Source organism: Poecilia reticulata, chromosome 5 (genome assembly GCF_904066995.2).
Source record: "Poecilia reticulata chromosome 5, P_reticulata-male-v2, whole genome shotgun sequence".
Taxonomy (NCBI): domain Eukaryota; kingdom Metazoa; phylum Chordata; class Actinopteri; order Cyprinodontiformes; family Poeciliidae; genus Poecilia; species Poecilia reticulata.
In genome coordinates, this window is record NC_088834.1 from 2,353,318 (window position 1) to 2,372,355 (window position 19,038).

General features: G+C 39.3%; 1 protein-coding gene across 1 annotated transcript; it reads left to right on the forward strand.

Moving 5' to 3' along the window:
- Positions 1 to 5,882: 5,882 nt before the first annotated feature.
- Positions 5,883 to 15,478, forward strand: LOC103464304 (gamma-glutamyl hydrolase). Its single transcript, XM_008408302.3, has 10 exons — positions 5,883 to 6,103; positions 6,208 to 6,330; positions 8,311 to 8,425; positions 9,119 to 9,169; positions 10,116 to 10,200; positions 10,351 to 10,489; positions 11,862 to 11,968; positions 13,242 to 13,332; positions 14,001 to 14,138; positions 14,222 to 15,478. Exons 2-10 carry the CDS (start codon positions 6,219 to 6,221, stop codon positions 14,341 to 14,343), a joined length of 960 nt encoding a protein of 319 aa, XP_008406524.1. The 5' UTR covers positions 5,883 to 6,103; positions 6,208 to 6,218; the 3' UTR covers positions 14,344 to 15,478.
- The last annotated feature ends 3,560 nt before the right edge of the window (positions 15,479 to 19,038 follow it).

Genomic DNA, 19,038 nt, shown 5'->3' on the forward strand with positions numbered 1-19,038 from the left:
AAATCCAGACTTCTCTAAATGCTCATTGTTATTCTTAATATCTATATGCACAGGATTAAAAATGACAAAAACCTGTAATACTCTCATACAACTGTCACTCATGGCTTGCAAAAGAGTTAGTTATGGAGTTCCACAGTGTTTGATATTTGTTCACATTTTGTCACATCTTGGTGAAAAACCAGGATGTATTTTACTGAAATGGTGCAGTTGGTAGAGCTGTTGCCTTGCAGCAAGAAGGTTCTGGGTTCGATTCCCGGCCCCGGTCTTTCTGCATGGAGTCTCCATGTTCTCCCTGTGCATGGTGGGTTTTCTCTGGGTTCTCCGGTTTCCTCCCACAGTTCAAAAACATGTTGTCAGGTTAATTGGCCTCTCCAAATTGCCCCTAGGTGTGAGTATGTGTGTGCATGGTTGTGTGTCCTGTGTGTCTCTGTGTCGCCCTGCGACAGACTAGCAACCTGTCCAGGTGACCCCACCTCTCGCCCTGTACGCCAGCTGGAGAGGCACCAGCACCTCCTTACCCCACAAGGGACAAGGGTGTAAGAAAATGGATCGATGGATGGGTATGTTATAAATAGATTTTTGAAGAGGACATAAATGGTACAAGGTTCACCAGCTGTTTTCAAAATCTCTGCCAGGCATTTGTATGCAGTCCCTTTTACTCTTGTGCTTTTATTTACCAGCCAGTGCACCTAATTGCCTCTAAGAGTTACCAAATCAATAAATTAGGTCATGAGTGTATTTTAATGACATAATGCATCAGAAAAGTTACAAAGATCAGCCAGGCAGCTCACAGCATAATACCATGGATAAGTTCAAAGGAAGGCTGGGTTTTGTAACCACATTCAAAGCTTTGAACGTGTCACTGATTACTGGTCAGGGATCTTATCTGAAAGGCTTGGGAACATCAGTCTGTGTGCAGTCAATCTATAGAAAGTGTTCAACTTACTGATAGCAAACCTGGAAGATAACTTTTAGGGGCCTGTGGAGGAGATTAACCTTCCAGCAGGACAATTATCTAAAAATTACAGCGATAGCTGAAAAAGAATGACTTACATCAATCTGTATTCCTGCATGAGAACGGCTAAGTCAATGTCCAGATTCTGCAACTGTGGCAAGACTTGAAAATTATTATCCTCAGGCACTCTCCATCTAATCAGACTGAGCTGGGGGTCTATTCCAAAGGACAACGGGAAAAAATGACGTCCATTGCAGGTGTACTAAAAATGACATGTATGTCATTTGCAGTCACAGCTGCACCAAACCTGGAGCGTGCACCTGTGACTGCAGTCTGTTGAATGTTTGTACTACCCTATTCACTCATATTTTGTTTTCCAAATGAAGAAATGACTTAATAAAAGTCATAGATCTTTTATCCACTTGATTCATTTGAACACTCTGATCGCCTGAAACTGCCCAACTTTGTGATTGTGAGAAGTTTTGCTTTAAAAAAGGGAAGGGAAAGGAAGAGAAGTATAATTTATATGTAAATGTAGTTCATACATAAATGATGTGTCATTGAGACAGAGTTTCACTATGCTACCACTTAATGTGGGAGGAATTTATGTTTAAAATACATAACTATACACAGGGAAATAGGACCATATTTCAGCTTTCATCCAAAAACTAGATTGTATCTGATTTTATCTAAAAGAATTTGCTCTTCATGTCCATTTACAATCTTAATATTTCAAATAATTTGTACCATGCAGAGGAATACAACACATTCGCACTGACCGGAAATGAAAATATACGGAAGGTTTAGTGGAGAAGTTTGACCTCTTGTGGACAGTTTAGGCTACTGCAACTTCCTCACAGCATGCAGGAAAGCAGTTTCATCTTCAATTTTCTTGTAACAATGTTTATAGCGCATCACACCTCTTAATAAAACAATTTTTATTTATTTCTGCTTCAGTGTGTATGTATTTTGAAGCAACAGAAAATGAAAACGCAGAAGTAAACTTGAAGAGTAATGAAATGCACCAAGAAGTTGGCCAACAATTAGTTGGTAGATTCCTGCTCACAGCTGCAGGGCTCCGATAAGAAAGAATTAAAGAAGCACATGTTTGAGGCGCTTGTAAATATTTTGCAATAGCTGCATTTGAATTGTGCTGTGAGTGAAGGGATGAAAGAGGAAGCATTAAGGACTGACTGTATGGCTGTCTATCTGTCTGGTGGTAAGATGTTGGGGGAATCACACTGACAGTTTTGCAATATCTGCCTCAATTGTTGGACTTTTTTAAGATCCTCTTGGACACTTGGGTGAAGTGGAGGGTAATAAAACACTGATAATTATCTTCAGATAGTTATATGGTCACCCTTATGACAAAATTTAATTGATAGAGTGATTTATGACCCTAATCATTAGTTGCGCCCCACACCTGTTAATCTAAAAATACATAAGTGCATACATAAGCATTCCTTTCACACCTGTGAATAACTAAAAATAAACATTTCCATCTTTGGTAAACTTTTTCCCACCACCTCTATGAATTAGCCAATAGAAACAGAGACAGGTATCAGCAATAAATCATTTCTCTCTGGTAGGTACAATTTGAACCCAGCCCAGAACATCTGTTTGTGATTGATTTAAAGTTCAACACATTCACAGAGGGGCGGCTCGATGGCCCTGCTGCTCAGTGTGGGGACTCTTAGGGAATTAAAGGACAACACATTTTAAGTAGTGTTTGTGATTTCCTTACCCTACCCTAACCCGTGGATGGAATAATTATGGAATTGTATGTATTTATTCATATTTTAAAGGTATATACTTTTAGGTCTGCCATCTAGTAAAAAGCTGGATGAGCTGCTACTGGTGTCTAAAACGCAGTCACTATGTCTTCTCATCTTCTGAAACAACCATAAGGGAGATCAACAGTTTGACCGTTTGTTTTGTGAAGCACCGCCTCACTGGGAGGGAATTGAAAGGCTAACATGCCAATCAGGTGCACGTTAGGCAGGTTAAAGTAAGAGAAACCAGATGCTGCATTCAAAGCATGGAGAAGACCAGCAAGCAAAGCTTTCACAGAATGAATTCTGTAGAATATCAGAGTACAGGAGATACAGGATAGAAGATTTGACTGAATCAAGACGTTGTCCAGAAGTTCAGACTGGGAAGCAAACTGGAACATTGCTAGCCAAGTATGTGGAGCAGGATAATAGGTTGCAGTTACTTAAATTTATGCAAACCAATTGTCTCAAAAGATTCAATTATTGCAACATGTAAAAGACAAGTGTAGTTACATTGTGCGATTTTGGCAAACAATATTCTTAAACTCATCCAAAATAATATTACCACCCAAAATCCTCACTACTATCCAATAATTCTTTTTTTTATTTTATTCTAGTTGTTGCAGACTCAACTTAAATAGATTAACTTATAAAGCATTTTTTTTCTTTTTTAAATCCTAAAGTTCCTGCCGCTCATTTAAGATGAGAACAAACAACAAGTTGTTGAGAATTAAGTGAAGTTCACTTGAACTCTTTAATTAAGCAGAATGTTTTATTTTACAGTGAGGAAGGCCGGAGTCTAGCTTTAGCAGACGGCTGGAGGCATCTGACCCGCTTCAAACTCAGTACCTGTTTGCTCTCATTTGGTAATTTGGTAAGATTAAATTTAGTCGACTAAAGAAAGTCAGACGGTTCATTACGAGAGAAATCCCTTGAGGTAGTCAAGTTTCTTGTTTGTTCAGATCTTGTAGTCATTTCCATAGTATGATTACTAATTAACAGTTGATTCTTTTGTGTCAAGATGCAATCTAATCATTCAGTGCACAATTGAAGTTTTATTATCAGGATTCTGCAAATAGAATAGTATATTTCAATCATTATTTTCATACAGCCTAAAAAAATACATTATCTTTCGGAGATAATGGATGGAGGGAAAGAATCATTAGGACCAAGAAAACATTCAGCATATAAGTCAGAGACAAAAGCTGGAGATAAATTTAAAGGTAGCAAAACAATTTACCATGTTGGAGCAACTCTTGGAGCCTGGTTGTGTAGTGAGTGTGTTTTATTTTTTTAGGTAAAGTGTACTAATAGCAAACTTAGTGTCATTATAAGTTGGGCCAGGTGTCAGAAGATGTAAGTCTTCGTAAGAGGGGCTACTTGAGAAAAAAAAAAGCAAAGATTCACTGATTGAATTGTTGGTCGATAGCCAGCATATATTTGAATTTGTGCAACAAACATTGAAAGAAAATAAAAAACTATATAAAACCTGGATGGCCATTCAGTTTGATAAATATTTACACAGAGCATCATTCAATAAATCGATAGAAATCCAAGTGCTCACATAAAAACATAAAATCTAAATAAATAATACAAATTGTATTAAATATTTTAATACAGACTGATGGTTGACATTGATCATTTATACGTTTTAGTAATGGAACCTTAACAACAACAGGTGTACTGTGTTTTGTTAGTGAACACACTTAAACGTGTAAGATAACGGATGGAGGGAAAGAATCATTAGGGCCGAGAAAACATGCAGCGTATAAGTCAGAGACAAAAGCTGTAGATAATAATTTTAAAGGAAACAAAACAATTTACCATGTTGGAGCAACTCTTGGAGCCTGGTTGTGCACTGTAAAAAACTTTAAACTTTGGGGAAAACAGAAAGATAAATATGAGCAGCCTGACCGAGGCCTTTTTATTCACATATTTTTAAGAAATAAATTTACAGACGAGGAACTTTTACTGAAATGTATCACACTAGCAAGTGTTACAGAAAAACATCTGCTGTGGTGAGCAGGGCAGGGGTCAGGGGTCGCTCCCCTCCCCTCCACGTTGTGCAGCAGGAAGACAGTTTGTGTCACATAAACCTGTTTACTGCCAGTCACATATTCTTAAGAAGTACATGTACAAATGAGGAACATTTAAAGTTTAGTTCTTATGGATTCAGGGGTTTTTTGTTGTTGTTGTTGATTGGATGAAGGAAATCACAAATGCTACTTAAAACGTGTTGTACTTTAATTCCCTAAGCGTCTCCACACTGAGCACCAGGGCCATCGAGCCTCACCTCTGTGAATGTGTTGAACTTTAAATCATTCACAAACAGATGTTCTGGGTTCAAATTGTACCTACCAGAGAGAAATGTTTTACTGCTGATACCTGTCTCTGTTTCTATTGGCTAATTCATAGAGGTGGTGGGGAAAAGTTTACCAAAGATGGAAATGTTTGTTTTTAGTTATTAACAGGTGTGAAAGGAATGCTTATGTATGCACTTATGTATTGTTAGATGAACAGGTGGGGAGGCTGGGGAGCAATTAATAATTAGGGTCATAAATCACTCCATAGATTAAATTTTGTCATAAGGGTGACCATATAACTCTCTATCTTCCAAAGGGGTGATGTGACCAGGCACCGACTCCCCAGATTGTTCCTCGTTGTTCTGCGGTTTCTCTTTCACTTCCATTGTTTCTTATTTATTGTTGGATTTATTTCAAATCCAAGCAGATGATGAACTGCTGTTTGAGATGATTCACTCTAGACGGGTTCTGTTTGAGGGGTTTATTGATTATGGCAATCATCAGGTCTGGATGTAGGTTATAAAACTGAACCAAAAAGAGGTTATGTAGATTCTGTTCAAAATTTAGCAAATGAAAAGAAAAAAAAACGTTTTCCCACATTTTTTTGATACATAGGTTTGATGATGTCTTGGAGTGACAGAAAATAGTAAAAACAGGAGAAAGTGGAGCAACACTTTCTCACAGCGGTGTACAAGATGTGTGTAATGATCAAAGCGAAATGTTTGATCATTATTTAATGCGTAAGATCCAGTTTCACACAAACTACTACAGCAATGCTCAAGATGACTTTTACCTTTCTTCTTTCAGAGGAAGTTGCCTCAGAGGAAGGCGGTTGTTTCTAACTGCGGTCTCCTGTCCTCTGCTGATAGGCTGACGTGTGTTTCTGTATGAACACATCCTCTGTTCTTCATGCCCACCGTTTCGGACACGCCTGTTGAGTCTACCTGTGCAGACAGACGCTGTTCTCACGTGATGCGGTGACGCTGACAGACAGCGGCAGCAGTCAGACTCAGCTCTCGGTCAGTCAGCATCATCACCAGGACGAAGCATCTTTGCATTTCATCCGGACTCAGGTATTTCTAAATACCGTAATTATTCCTGCCTCCGTCAGTCTGTGAGCTCAGCGTCCTTCCTTCATATCGGGCTTTTATTTTTCTTATTTTTTTTTTTTTTGCAGACTCTGGAACCATGCGTGGGCCAGCTGCAGCGGGGTTCTCGGTGCTGACCGCCTTCCTGCTGTGCGGGCCGCTTCTCTGCGCCGCGGCCAGGAGCCAGCAGCACAACGACCGACCCATCATCGGTAAAACATGAGCGTCATTTATTGTCCTCAAAAAGCGCCTGCAGGGTGCTCATCGGATTATCGTGGCTCTTATGTAATATGTCGGGAATGTTCGAGAGAAAGGTGTCTGAGTGTGGGGGAGCAATGGAGACTGTGCAAGCCGGGTGTGTGGCTGGAGAACTGTAGAGCTTTAAAAAAAACAACATAATTCTGCATTTTATCAGCAGTACTTCCTGAATGAACTAACTCAAGTTTGATTAGCGACAAACACATTCAAAGAGTAACATTTTAGACAAAATCTTAAAATGTAATTTAGATATTGAAACTGAAACTTTAGAAAGTTTCTCTTTTGCAGAAGCTCTTATAAACTAACAACCTTTGGAGCTTGTCTGTTTTTCTTAGTCAGGTTTAATTAAATATATGACTAATTTTAGATTTCATCACAAAGCTTCAGGGTTAAGGAAGACATCTTTGGTCAGAGGGGTGCAGGGAGACTTTGCAGAGTTGAGTAAAACATCCAGTCATTGTGGTTAGAGGTGTGAGGACGTGACTCAGAGAAAGACAAACTGTAGAAGTGTCATATTTATGCAAGTCATGCTGAGGACTGCTTCATGTGTCTTTTCATGTCTGCTAGAATGACTAGACTTGTTGACTGAGGTCAGAAGTGAACAGCAGTTTGGTTTCATGCCGTATGTCTGAAGTAGCACAGAAGTGCCGTAAGACTGTGGTAAGGTGTGCTGTAGAAGAGAAAAGTGTCAGGTGTGACCAAAGCATATCAACAAGAGTCAAAGGAAAAGGTGTACAAGACATTGTTGAGAGCAGTGATGCTGTTTGGTTTAGTGGTAGTGATGAGGAGACAGCAGGCAGAGCTGGAGGCAGCACAGAGGAAGATGTTGAGGTTTTCTTTGGGAGTGACAAGCAGGGATGAGATCCAGTATGGATGCATCAGAGGAACAGCTCATGTGTTGGAGATAAAAGTCAGAGAAGCCAGACCGAGATGGGTTGGACATGTTAGCTGAGTCCACTGGTAAAAGGATTTTGAGGAAGGAACTGCCAGGTCAGAGACTCAGAGGAAAACCAAAGAGGAGATTTATGGATGGAGTGAAAGAGACATGAAGGCAGCTGGTGTGAAGCTGTGAGCGATACGGTTAGATGGAGACAGAGGACTCACTGTGGAGACGCCAAAAGGGAAAAGCTGAAAGGAAAACAAGAAGATGACTCAGACTTGCTTGTCCTCCTTCAAAGTAGTTTTATTAAACAATGTTTTAATCAGTTTGTCCTTTTTCACTTCTGCAGCTGAACATGTCAGTGTATGACAGGGGAGAGGGAAGAGAGGGGGAAAAAAGACAAAAGATCCAATAAATATCCATCACTGGACGTGAGTCTCATGGCTGACCAGTCGCTGTTTGCCGAGTATTCAGTTTGGTACCAATCTGTAGCTGCTGACGAGTCTCATTACGTCACGTTGAACAGCTGAAGGTTTTAGGACGCCGCATGCTTTTTGGTTGGTGTGCTGCGTAACACCGCCCTCCAAATCATACGCTCAACAGATAAATAAAATACATAGAGCTGTGGATGAGAGTTTTGTTCTTAGAGCTTAGTTTTAAATATATAATGAGTGAAAAAAGAGGCACTTTCACAAAAAGCCTGAACAAAATTGAAGTGTTGAAATAGCACTGAAATGAAGATAAACTAGATTAGACCAAAGTTTCATTAAAGACCCTCGTTTTCAGAAACTCACTGAATATGAAGTATAAAAAGGGAAAAAATAAGTTTTTACAGATGTTTTAAGTCAGCTGCTCCTTATAGTTTGGGTTTTAGTTGAACAGCAAACTTTGTAGATTTATAAAGGCACAATGTTCAGAGATGTTTAAACACCTTTGTGTTCCAGTAACTCACCTCACACAGTTGTGTTTCTCTAATGCAGTCATGATGTAATAGATATAAAAACTTTTCTGACTTGTGAAATTTCATTCATTCTCTGTCATCTTCTGGCTTTAGGTGTGTTAGCGCAGGAAAATCTGTCTGATGACCAGTTTGCTCGAGGGTCTTCTTACATTGCTGCCTCCTACGTCAAATTCCTGGAGAGTGCTGGAGCCAGGGTCGCACCAATCAGGTGCAGCGTCACATCCCTCTGTATTTTAGTTTTATTACGTTTTTCTGGTTGCTGTCAAGTCTTCATCAACCACTTTATTATGTGCACTGACTCCATCTTGCTCTGTTAAAAAAACTGCACTCACCTGTACATACCGGTTGACTTACCACCAGTCATGGTTACCATGGCAACCTTAAGAGCATGCACTGTTTTGAAGAAATGCTGTTGTCAACCGTTTGAAGATGAATCAGACGACATGTAGAAGCAGTGAATGGTTTCTTTTTAAAGTTTGAGCGCAGCGGTTTTCTGACGCAGGGCTGTGACTCCTTCACTCTGTGAGTCACAGCAGGAGGGCAGCTGCTGTGACTCACATCGAACATAACAAGATATTACTCTGGGTCATTTGTCAAAGAACATAGTGCTCAAGATGTAGCTTTAAAAGTTTAAAAATTGTTATTCACAAGCTGAATAATAAACTGAAGAGCATTAAGTTTTCACTCTTCATGGCTGGCCAGCAGAATCTTCAGTCCTGGTTCCTCTGGTGGATTTTGATGTCTGTATAAATTGGAGAATATTGCAAAGACTCACAAATACTTTTACCAGTTTTTAGTATTTCTGTGTGATTAGTTTGTTTTTTGCTCATAGTACAAAATAAATAAAAAACAAACTTTTTAGTGATTTTATATGTCCGTATATGTATTTCTTGTTGTGCAGGATCAATCGCACAGAAGAAGAATATATCAAGATATTCAACTCAATAAATGGGTGAGTATTCTTCTATGTGCCCTTACTCTTATAGGAAATGTTTCGTTTTTTCAGATTGTTTGATCGTGAAATGAGAACTATTTCATATGAAAAAGAAGGTGGAGTTGGGCTCATAAATGTGCATAAAACCAGCTGAAACATCTTCCTCTCTTCCTCCATGCTGCAGCTCAGCTGCAGATGAGTGAGAATCACTGAAGAGTCAGTGGAGTGACAGCAGGTTTACTGACTCTACACTTTCAACACAGTTAACAAAGACCTTTCTTCACACTGTGTAGTTAGGAGAATGTGTTCTGGCTCTAAATAAGACTCATTATATTTAAAGAGTGTGCAGACTTAACTGTTGAATTCTTGCAGTTCCCAGTACTACCACTAGAGGTAGCATCCATCCATTTTCTTGCACCCTTGTCCCTCTGTGGGGTCGGGAGGGTTGCTGGTGCCCATCTACAGCTAACGTTTCGGGCGAGAGGCGGGGTCACCTGGACAGGTCGCCAGTCTGTTGCAGGGCAACACAGAGACACACAGGACACACAACCATGCACACACACACACACATCTAGGGGCAATTTACCTGACAGTCATGTTTTTGGACTGTGGGAGGAAACCGGAGTACCTGGAGAAAACCCACCATGCACAGGGAGAACATGCAAAGAACCGGGGCTGGGAATCGAACCCAGAACCTTCTTGCTGCAAGGCAACAGCTCTACCAATTGTGCCACTGTGCAGCCTGCTCACTAGAGGTAGCATAAAAGTCTAAAATCTTCCAGTTCAGTTAGAATGAAATATTGAGAAAACGGAGTGATTAATGCACATCGTAATGTCAAACCATGCAGACTAAATGCACTGAAAGACATAATCATTCACCATTACACTATGGATTTCAATAACTTACTTTTTTCTGTGAAATCTCAGTTTTTTGTCTACATTTATCTTATTTCTGTCCCCTCAGGTTGCTGCTGCCAGGGGGAGACGTAGACATTCAGACATCCCAGTTCAGTCGAGCTGCCAGGATCTTTTACAACTTGGCTTTGAAGGTATGAAGTCTGACTGCTGAGCTCCAGTCAGGATATTCTCTGAAATGTGATCCCTGCGTAGCTGCAGGATAGAATCAGAAGAATAATCTTTATACATCATCTATAAATGTTATCTAGTAACATTTATAGTAACTTTCTGACCTTCTTTAGGCCAATGATGCAGGGGATTACTTCCCCATCTGGGGGACGTGCCAGGGCTTCCAGCAGCTCTCCGTCCTCACCGCCAGAAAGAACCTGCTCACTCTCACCCAAACCAAGGCCGTCGCTCTGCCACTCATCCTCACACCTGGTATAATTATTGTCTCTATTTCAGTCCCTGCAGGATTTCCTGATTGTTTTTGTGATACTTTGCAGTCAAAATGACTGATTCTGTGGTTCTACTTTAGAAGTATTTAAAAGGTATTTTGCATTATTTTTTTAACCCCTTTCAAAATCTTCATGCAAACATTTTATTCTTTGAAGAACTTAAATCACTCAGTTTTTGTTACTCGTCATATTGATCACAAACGTCAACTTAAGGTAAGAACTACTGCCACCTGCAGGTGAGAATTGGCAGTCACTTAAACTGCTAATTAAAGTGACTTCAGACAAAAGATCCAATAAATATGTTTATATATGTTTGTTCAAATAAAACTTGATAGAACTGCTTCACAGTCAGAAAACACACTTTGTCCATGTTATATTTTATTTCAAACAGCTATTCATTTTCATTTAATTTCAACAGATTGGATTTGAATTTCCAGAATGTTTGTAAAGTTTAAGTTTGACAAACATATTCATTATTTGATGACCAATGAAATTCAGTGGTTACCATTGAGCTGCAGTCACTGTTTTATTTGGTCGTGTGTTGATGTTTCTAAAGAATAAACATACAGATATAAAAAAATGAAGCATATTTGGGAAAAATCCTTGACATCCTATTTCCATCTATAACATAAGTTTTTCGTACCTACCTGTTATACAAAATGTGCATGCGTGTGTGTGTGTGTGTGTGTGTGTGTGTGTGTGTGTGTGTGGGGGGGTGTGTGTGTGTGTGTGTGTGTGTGTGTGTGCTGGGATAAGGACATTAATCTGCACAGTGCCGTGTGTGAAGGCCGCTGCTCTGTATGTATGCTGCTGTCCTCAGTCCTGGTCCTGACGTCTCCTGTCCTTTACGTCTCTGCTCAGCAAACCTGATTCAGCTGATTGCATTTCCTGCTCAGCTGCCATCAAGAGCTGCAGGAGCCTCTTAATCACCCATTCAGTTACACTCTGGTGTGTGGCAAGAGTGAAACCCTTAAAACATACAGGAGAGGAATTAAGAGCCACTGCCCGAAGATTATTGCTTTAATTACCTGCTTTTCAGATTTTCTTCAAAGAAAAACCTCCACTACAATTATGAGCTACTTTGTAATAGTCTGTCATTTAAATCGTGTTTAAATATGCGGATGTTTGTGGTTGTAACTTGATAAAATGTGGAAAAGTTATTAATATTTTAGATTTTCTAAATATGTTGGTTTAATTCAAAATGTCCTCAGACCAGAATCCCATCCGGACGTCGTCCTCCTGCAGACAGACAGGCAGCATCTTTAGCTCTATGCTGGCTTTGTTCCACTGAAACATGTTTTCATTTCACCTTCATTCATGCAGATTAAAGAACGTTTCCTCTGTCTGTCCTGCAGCGGCCCAGTCCAGTCGCTTGTTCAGGAGTTTTCCCAGGGATGTGCTTCAGTCTCTGGCTCATGAAAACATCACCTCCAACTTCCACAGCTGGAGTCTTTCCATTCAGGTATTTGCTGCTTTGTTTGGATGTTTCTCCTCAGGTGACAGCTGGACATCTTTAGTTATGTTTGCAAAAACAGTCGACTGTTTAATCCACTGAATCATCTCTAAACTGTTTCACCACACATGGCTTCCATCGAGGTGAATCTGACTGACATGATTCACCTCGTCCCTACACTGGCTCCCTGTAGCTCAGAGACTAGATTTTAAAATACTGATGTTAGTTTATAAATCACTGAACGGTTTAGCACCACAATACCTTAAAGATCTGTTATTGCTGCACCAACCGTCTAGAGCCCTCAGATCTTCTGGTTCTGGTTCTGCTCTGCATCCCCAGAACCAGAACCAAACGAGGAGAAGCAGCATTCAGCTTCTATGCACCACAGATCTGGAACAAACTTCCAGAAAACTGTAAAACAGCTGAAACACTGGGTGCTTTTAAATCTCAACTTAAAACCCACCTGTTTAGAGTTGCTTATGGCTAAATTAGGGTTAGAGTGCGGGTTTTGATGTCTTCCATGTTTTTATGTCTTTAATGTTTTGAATTTCTTTTTATTTCTTTTCTACGTTTTAATGATGTAAAGCCCCCCGGAAAACGTCCCAGTTAAACGACGTTTAACTAAATTTCTACGGGGTTTAGAGTCCCAGTTGACAGAGTTTCAACTAAAAGCCTAGAGGTTGGAGTCCTTGTCAAACGGTGTTTTTGACTAAAGTCCCTGAGGGTTAGAGTCCCAGTTAAACGACGTTTAACTGAAGTCCTAAAGGGGTTTTAATGTTTTTATCTTTTTTTTAATCTCTTTCTCTCTCACTGTTTATTCAATGTCACATGCTGTTTTTATTTTAATTATGTAAATCACTTTGAAATGCCTTGCTGCTGAAATGTGCTATACAATTAAAATTTGATTGATTGATTGATGAGTTTTAACGGCCTGGTAGGGTTTGACCTCATGCTGTCTGGTTTGTCTCCCAACACCAATGTTTTATTCAGATGACATTTCATGACGTTTTCAGTCTCTTAATTCCACCATAAATTGGAGATGTCTTTAATTCTTCTGCTGCTATTGAGGCAACTTTCTTACAATGATAATAACCTCAAAATGCACAAAGTGTGGTAAATATTTATGAACAAACTACATGCATTTTGCTACTTGAGACACGCGTTTCTCATTGTGAGGTGTTCAGCGTGGTTCTCCTGACACTCTTAGGTTTTTTCTGTCCACTTGTCACATAGAACAACCAACACAACTAAGTCATTGTTAAATTTGTGCCTGAATATACAGAACTACACCCGAAACGCCAAACTGAAGAGGTTCTACAGAGTGTTGTCCACCAACAGCGACGGAGAGAAAGAATTCATCTCCACCATGGAAGGTAGAGTCTTTATGTGTTTAAGCTGCTTTTATGAGTCACATCCAACTTGATAACTTTTCTTTACGTTACTCCAATGTGTTTTAACAATGGGACTGAATTCAAAGAATATGTTCACCATTCAAAAACCACTTGGTGTCCACTAGATGGCACCAACATCCCACAATAACGTGCACAACTTGTGCAGAAAGTTTTCCTGAATATTAGGGCCAGAGTCAGAGAAAATAACAAATGCAAAAATTAAATTACAACTATAATTGTAATTATTGTTGTAATTTTATATTTATATATTTTTGTATACATATATACGAGAATATATGTATTGTTGTAATACATATTATATTACATTTATTACAATAATATGCTCATATGAGAGTAAAATCATAGTATTAAGAGACTTTTTCTCATAATGCTACACAATAAGAAAAGCCAAACGAGAATAATATTATGTAATATTGTGTAGTCATAATACTATGACTTTTTTCTGGTAGGGCTGTTTTCTCATAATGCTGTGACTGTATTGTCGTCATTTTATTTTTATTTTTTTATTTTCTTGGCGTAGCCCTAATACTCGGTTGTAGTGTCAGCATATTTACTTTGACCGTATTAATCAGATTAAATGAAGCAGCAATGCCCATAGCGTGTGCTAACAGTGTTTCTGGTTTGGTTAGCTTACCGCTACCCGTTCTACGCTGTGCAGTGGCATCCTGAAAAGAGTCCGTTTGAGTGGATAGATAAGCCAGGCATGGTTCACACCGTCTCTGCTGTCAGAATCAGCTTCTACACTGGAAGCTTCTTCGTCTCTGAAGGTAGTAACACATAAAACCTGCAACCTTGTTCAAACATGTGTAGGTTTTTATTTTTATTTTCTTCCCTGTGCGTCTTTCTTCAGCCTTGAAGAGCCAGCACCGTTTCTCCAACGCTGCTGAAGAAGACAGAGCTCTGATTTATAACTTCTCCCCCGTCTACAGAGGCCTCAGTGCCATCTTCATCCAGAACTATTACTTTGATTGATGAATGATGTTTAGGAACTAAAGGTCCTGAGTTCAGATTAATCATAACTTATCATGTGTCAGAAATCATTTTATTAGCTGGTATCATCAGTAGAAAAAAGTTTACCAAAGTATTTTACAGGAACTAATAAAGAAAAAGCTAAAACAACGATAAACAAAAGAGACTTTGCTCTCTTGATATGCAAAGACATAAAACTATCATGAAGCTGCACAGTGGCGCAGTTGGTAGAGCTGTTGCCTTGCAGCAAGAAGGTTCTGGGTTCGATTCCCGGCCTGGGGTCTTTCTGCATGGAGTCTCCATGTTCTCCCTGTGCATGGTGGGTTTTCTCCAGGTACTCCGGTTTCCTCCCACAGTCCAAAAACATGACTGTCAGGTTAATTGGCCTCTCCAAATTGCCCCTAGGTGTGAGTGTGTGTGCATGGTTGTGTGTCCTGTGGACTGTTTTATTTTGCTTAAAATAAACAATTGTTGCCATGTAATATTTCCTACATTCTGTTCATATGGATGCAAGACATCTGTGCTTCTAGGGTGGCATGAAATGTACGTTTTTTTTTGTTTACTTTCATTTTAAAATAATTTTTCACCTTCTCTTGTTAAGGAACTTTAAGTTCATAAGGCAGGAAAGCAGCCGTCAAATCTGCTATAAAACAGCCAAATGGGGTTTAAACATTTCACATGTTGAGTTTGACCATCAACTCAGAAACACAGCAATTATTGTGAATCATTTTTAGTGAGATATTGAATGTAACGTTCCTGTGGCAGATACAGAAACTCACTTTCTTTGTTTGAAAAACATATCAGGAAACTACAGATGAGTCATCTGTACATGATTGTATTTTAATGTTTTTGCTCAGAAGAGCTCAAAACAAAGAGAAAATGTAGTTTTGTCAACTCAGAATGTTCATCAGCAACAAATGTTTGTCAAATGATTTAATTTTAACTTTTTTTTTTCTTGCTTTGAAACAGGAGGAGTTTAAAAGGAGCCATAAAGTTTTGTTAAAAGGTCACCTACATTAAAATAAAGAAAAAATAACTACATCATTTACTTTGCTTTTTGTGAGCAAATTGCATATTAAAAACTATTTGTACTTTGGAACATGTCTACAGTAAAATAAATGACGATAGTTGATTTCTATATATGTACTGAATGGATCTTAAATGTGTTTGTGTCAGATAAAGGGAAACAAATCAACAAATATTATTTCACATGTTCATTTTACTTTATTTTGATGACAGTTAAATTATTAACCATGAACGCTCCTGATCGTAGCTGAAACAATTTGCTCTCAGGTTTAGAGTGAAAGTTGATGACTGACCACTAGAGGGCGGTACAGCCCCATTAAATCAACCCGATTCTCAGAGCCGGACTCTGCCGGGGCCTTTGCGCCCGGTCAGTGTTACTTATTGAAGAGATCATTGGCTGCAGCTGTGGAGAAGTTTGTGTCGGAAGCTCAGAGTCTAAATGTTTCCTGATTGGTAGTTTCAAGTTCTTCCCTTTGGGTTGGTAATGAGGCTTATCAACAAGTCAAACTCGACTTTTTTCACAGATTAACTGTCTTATATAATATATTGTCATAACGATGATGGCTAATAAATATGTTGGGGAACAAATTCATTATGAAAGTTACATACTGCAACTTTAAACTGGATTTTCATTTAATTGCGTATAGTTTTTCCATAAATTATCCTAAAACAGGGGTCACCAACTCCAGTCCTCAAGGGCTACCATCCTGCAACTTTCAGATTCACCTCTGCTCCAAAATGTCTGGATTTCCTCACCAGCATTCATTCCTCTCTGCAATAAATGAGCAGTTTATTTGATCCAGGTGTGTTTGAGCAGAGACACATCTAAAAGTTGCAGGACGGTGGCCCTCGAGGACTGGAGTTGGTGACCCCTGCAACATGTCAGCTGTAACACACGACCAACCAGGGATAGAAATTCAAACCTCACAGCGACTCACTGAGCTGCCAAAACGGCCAAATCAGTCGGAGCCTGAAGTTGCTGGACATGACGTCCAAATGGTTCCAGTTTAGTTCCACCAGACCAGGGGACATGTCTCCAGACCCTGTGTGCCTTTGCAAACTGCATTCTGGCTTTTTAATGTTTCTTTTGGAATAATGGCTTCCTGCTCTCTGAGTGGCCTTTCAGCCCATGTCAGTGGATGATGACTCCGTCTTACCAGCTTCAGTCAACATCTTCAACAGGTCTTTGCCTTTTGTTCTGCACACTTTGGAGCAGAACTGGTTCATTTCTAGGAGACAGAACCCGTCTCCTCCCTGAGTGATATGATGGCTGGACATTCCCATCATGTCTAAAAATAGTTTGAACAGATGAATGCGATGCCTTCAAGCATGTGGAAATGAGTCAGGCGACCTATCAGAGGTTTCCAGAAACATCATCATCTGGGTTTTCTGTCCTCGTTTAAAGACACAGTAATCATTCTGGATCACTCCTGTCATCCAGAATGACAGTAATTATAACATGACTGCAATAATCTTATGTTAATAAGACATTCATATTTATTAATATCTCATTTTGAAGACATTAATGAATACATCTCTGACATTCTCACTCTGATTATCGTGGCATTTTGCAAACACAAACACATTTTTACTGACTTAAAACGACAGAGGTCAGTAGATTTATTCTCAAAGTTCAATTTCCCCTTATAGTCCCTGGCTAACTTTTAATTTGACGTTTAAAACAATTAACAAGAAATATTATAAACTGTGAACTTACAAAACCTAAAGTCTGAGAGCAAACAACCAAATCAGATTTATTCCTCCAAAATGTTTTTCCCTGATTTTCAGTGAGAGCGTGAGGAAACAGATGAGAAGCAAACAGTTTTCTTTATTTATTAATCCTCCTCATTTAGGAGTCGACTTCGGTAAAAGGATTTTTTTGCTCTACCCAACCAAAAAGGCAACGTTTCTCCACAAGTCAACAAACGTTTCTTCTATCATTCAGTTAGATTTTCTTTCTCTGGCCATTGATCCCTGAATGCAGCAGGAGCATTAGAGTCTGGATATGAAAGTCCTTTTACTGAAGAGCTGCCCAGTGTGAGAATAAAACTGATCTCCTGTCTAGCCCAGGAATACACTCATATCAGAATAATCTCTCTCTCTCTCATACACACACACACACACACACACACACACACACACACACACACACACACACACACACACACACACACACACACACAGACAAAGGACCGCTTCCTTTGATCTGATGTTTCAAAACTCCAAAGGTCTTCTGAAAAATAAGCAGATCTTCTTTGTGATACCTCATGCAGGCGGAGAGGATGTGTGGAGAAAGAGGAAAGTATGAAATGAAATGAACAAAGAGGAGAAAATCACTTAGACTGTGAGGAAAGAGTGAAGCAAGAAGAAGAGACTAAACAGAAAAGATTGCCTCAGCATGTCTGTGTGCAACAGTTATACTGGAAACATTTGTTGTCTCAATAGAAAACTAAATGTTTTTATATCATGAGGGTTTAAATAATGAAATATTAAATTCACTTCTGCAATTCACCAATTCACCCTCCCTATTATACATTTAAAGACACAAATCACTCAAACTGCAAAGCTTGCTTGCATTACTTTTTTAGGTTTTTAGATTCCAACAGAACTACTGAGGCACAAAGACGACAAGAGATCCGATCAGAACGTCTGAAGTTCATGAAATTCATGATTATGATGGATGTTTTTCTTCTCGAGTCCAAACATGCAAACTGCAGTTCACCAATACACTGTATAGCTAACTGAAGGACAGAGGAATGACTGTTATCATCATCTTCATAAACGTGACTCAAAGTCAGCAACATCCACCTTCACACCTCATTAACTAGAAGATACACACGCAGTGTAAGCACAAAACGTAGCAGAAACATGGAGACGTACTAATGGTGAAATTACAGGCCTTCACAGATACTCAGCCTCATGCAAAGACTCAGTTTACAAAAGTTTTATTCAAGATCCAGAGTACATAGATCCTAAACCTGCAAGTCTTCATCACAGCATCCAAACACCATGGATGATTTTTGTGTTCAAACTTCCACTTTTTAAAAAATGTAAATGTCCGTTTGCCTGAACAGGCATAAAGAAGTCTGAGGACAATTACAATATACAGCACAGCAATCCCAAACATCTGGCTAGACCTGGAAGTAGAACCGTAAAAAATGCTCTGCTTACCACTGAAGGTTGACTCACTACTTTATACGCAGTTACAAAGGGAAGGACCCGTCACACCTGTTGGCACCAACTGATCTGCAGACTTCTAAAAACATAACATGTCATTAAACCATTGTTGTTCTTACATAAAGATACAAAAACACCTTAATAATCTGCTGATGGAAACATCCTGTGAGGCCCAGGAGAGATTTTCTTTCTTTCCTCTCTGTGGCTTCGTACAGTAAAACCTCTCGCTGTTGCTTGCTCTCTCCACTCTGCGCCGCAGGAAGAATGATTTGTTTCTCTTTCTTTTCTCATTTCTCTTCTGGAGAAAGAAAAATGCCATGGAAGACTATTCTCTATTTTTCTCCTCCTGCTGTCTTTCCTTTTTTTTTTTACATTCATATATCTTCAAGAACTCTTAGAAGAAAAAATGCGCTCTGCAAGTTTTTTTTTTTCTAAGTGCTGCACAATTTGTATGTTGTGTTGGGGAAGAAGAGATGATTCCTTTATGCTGTGCGA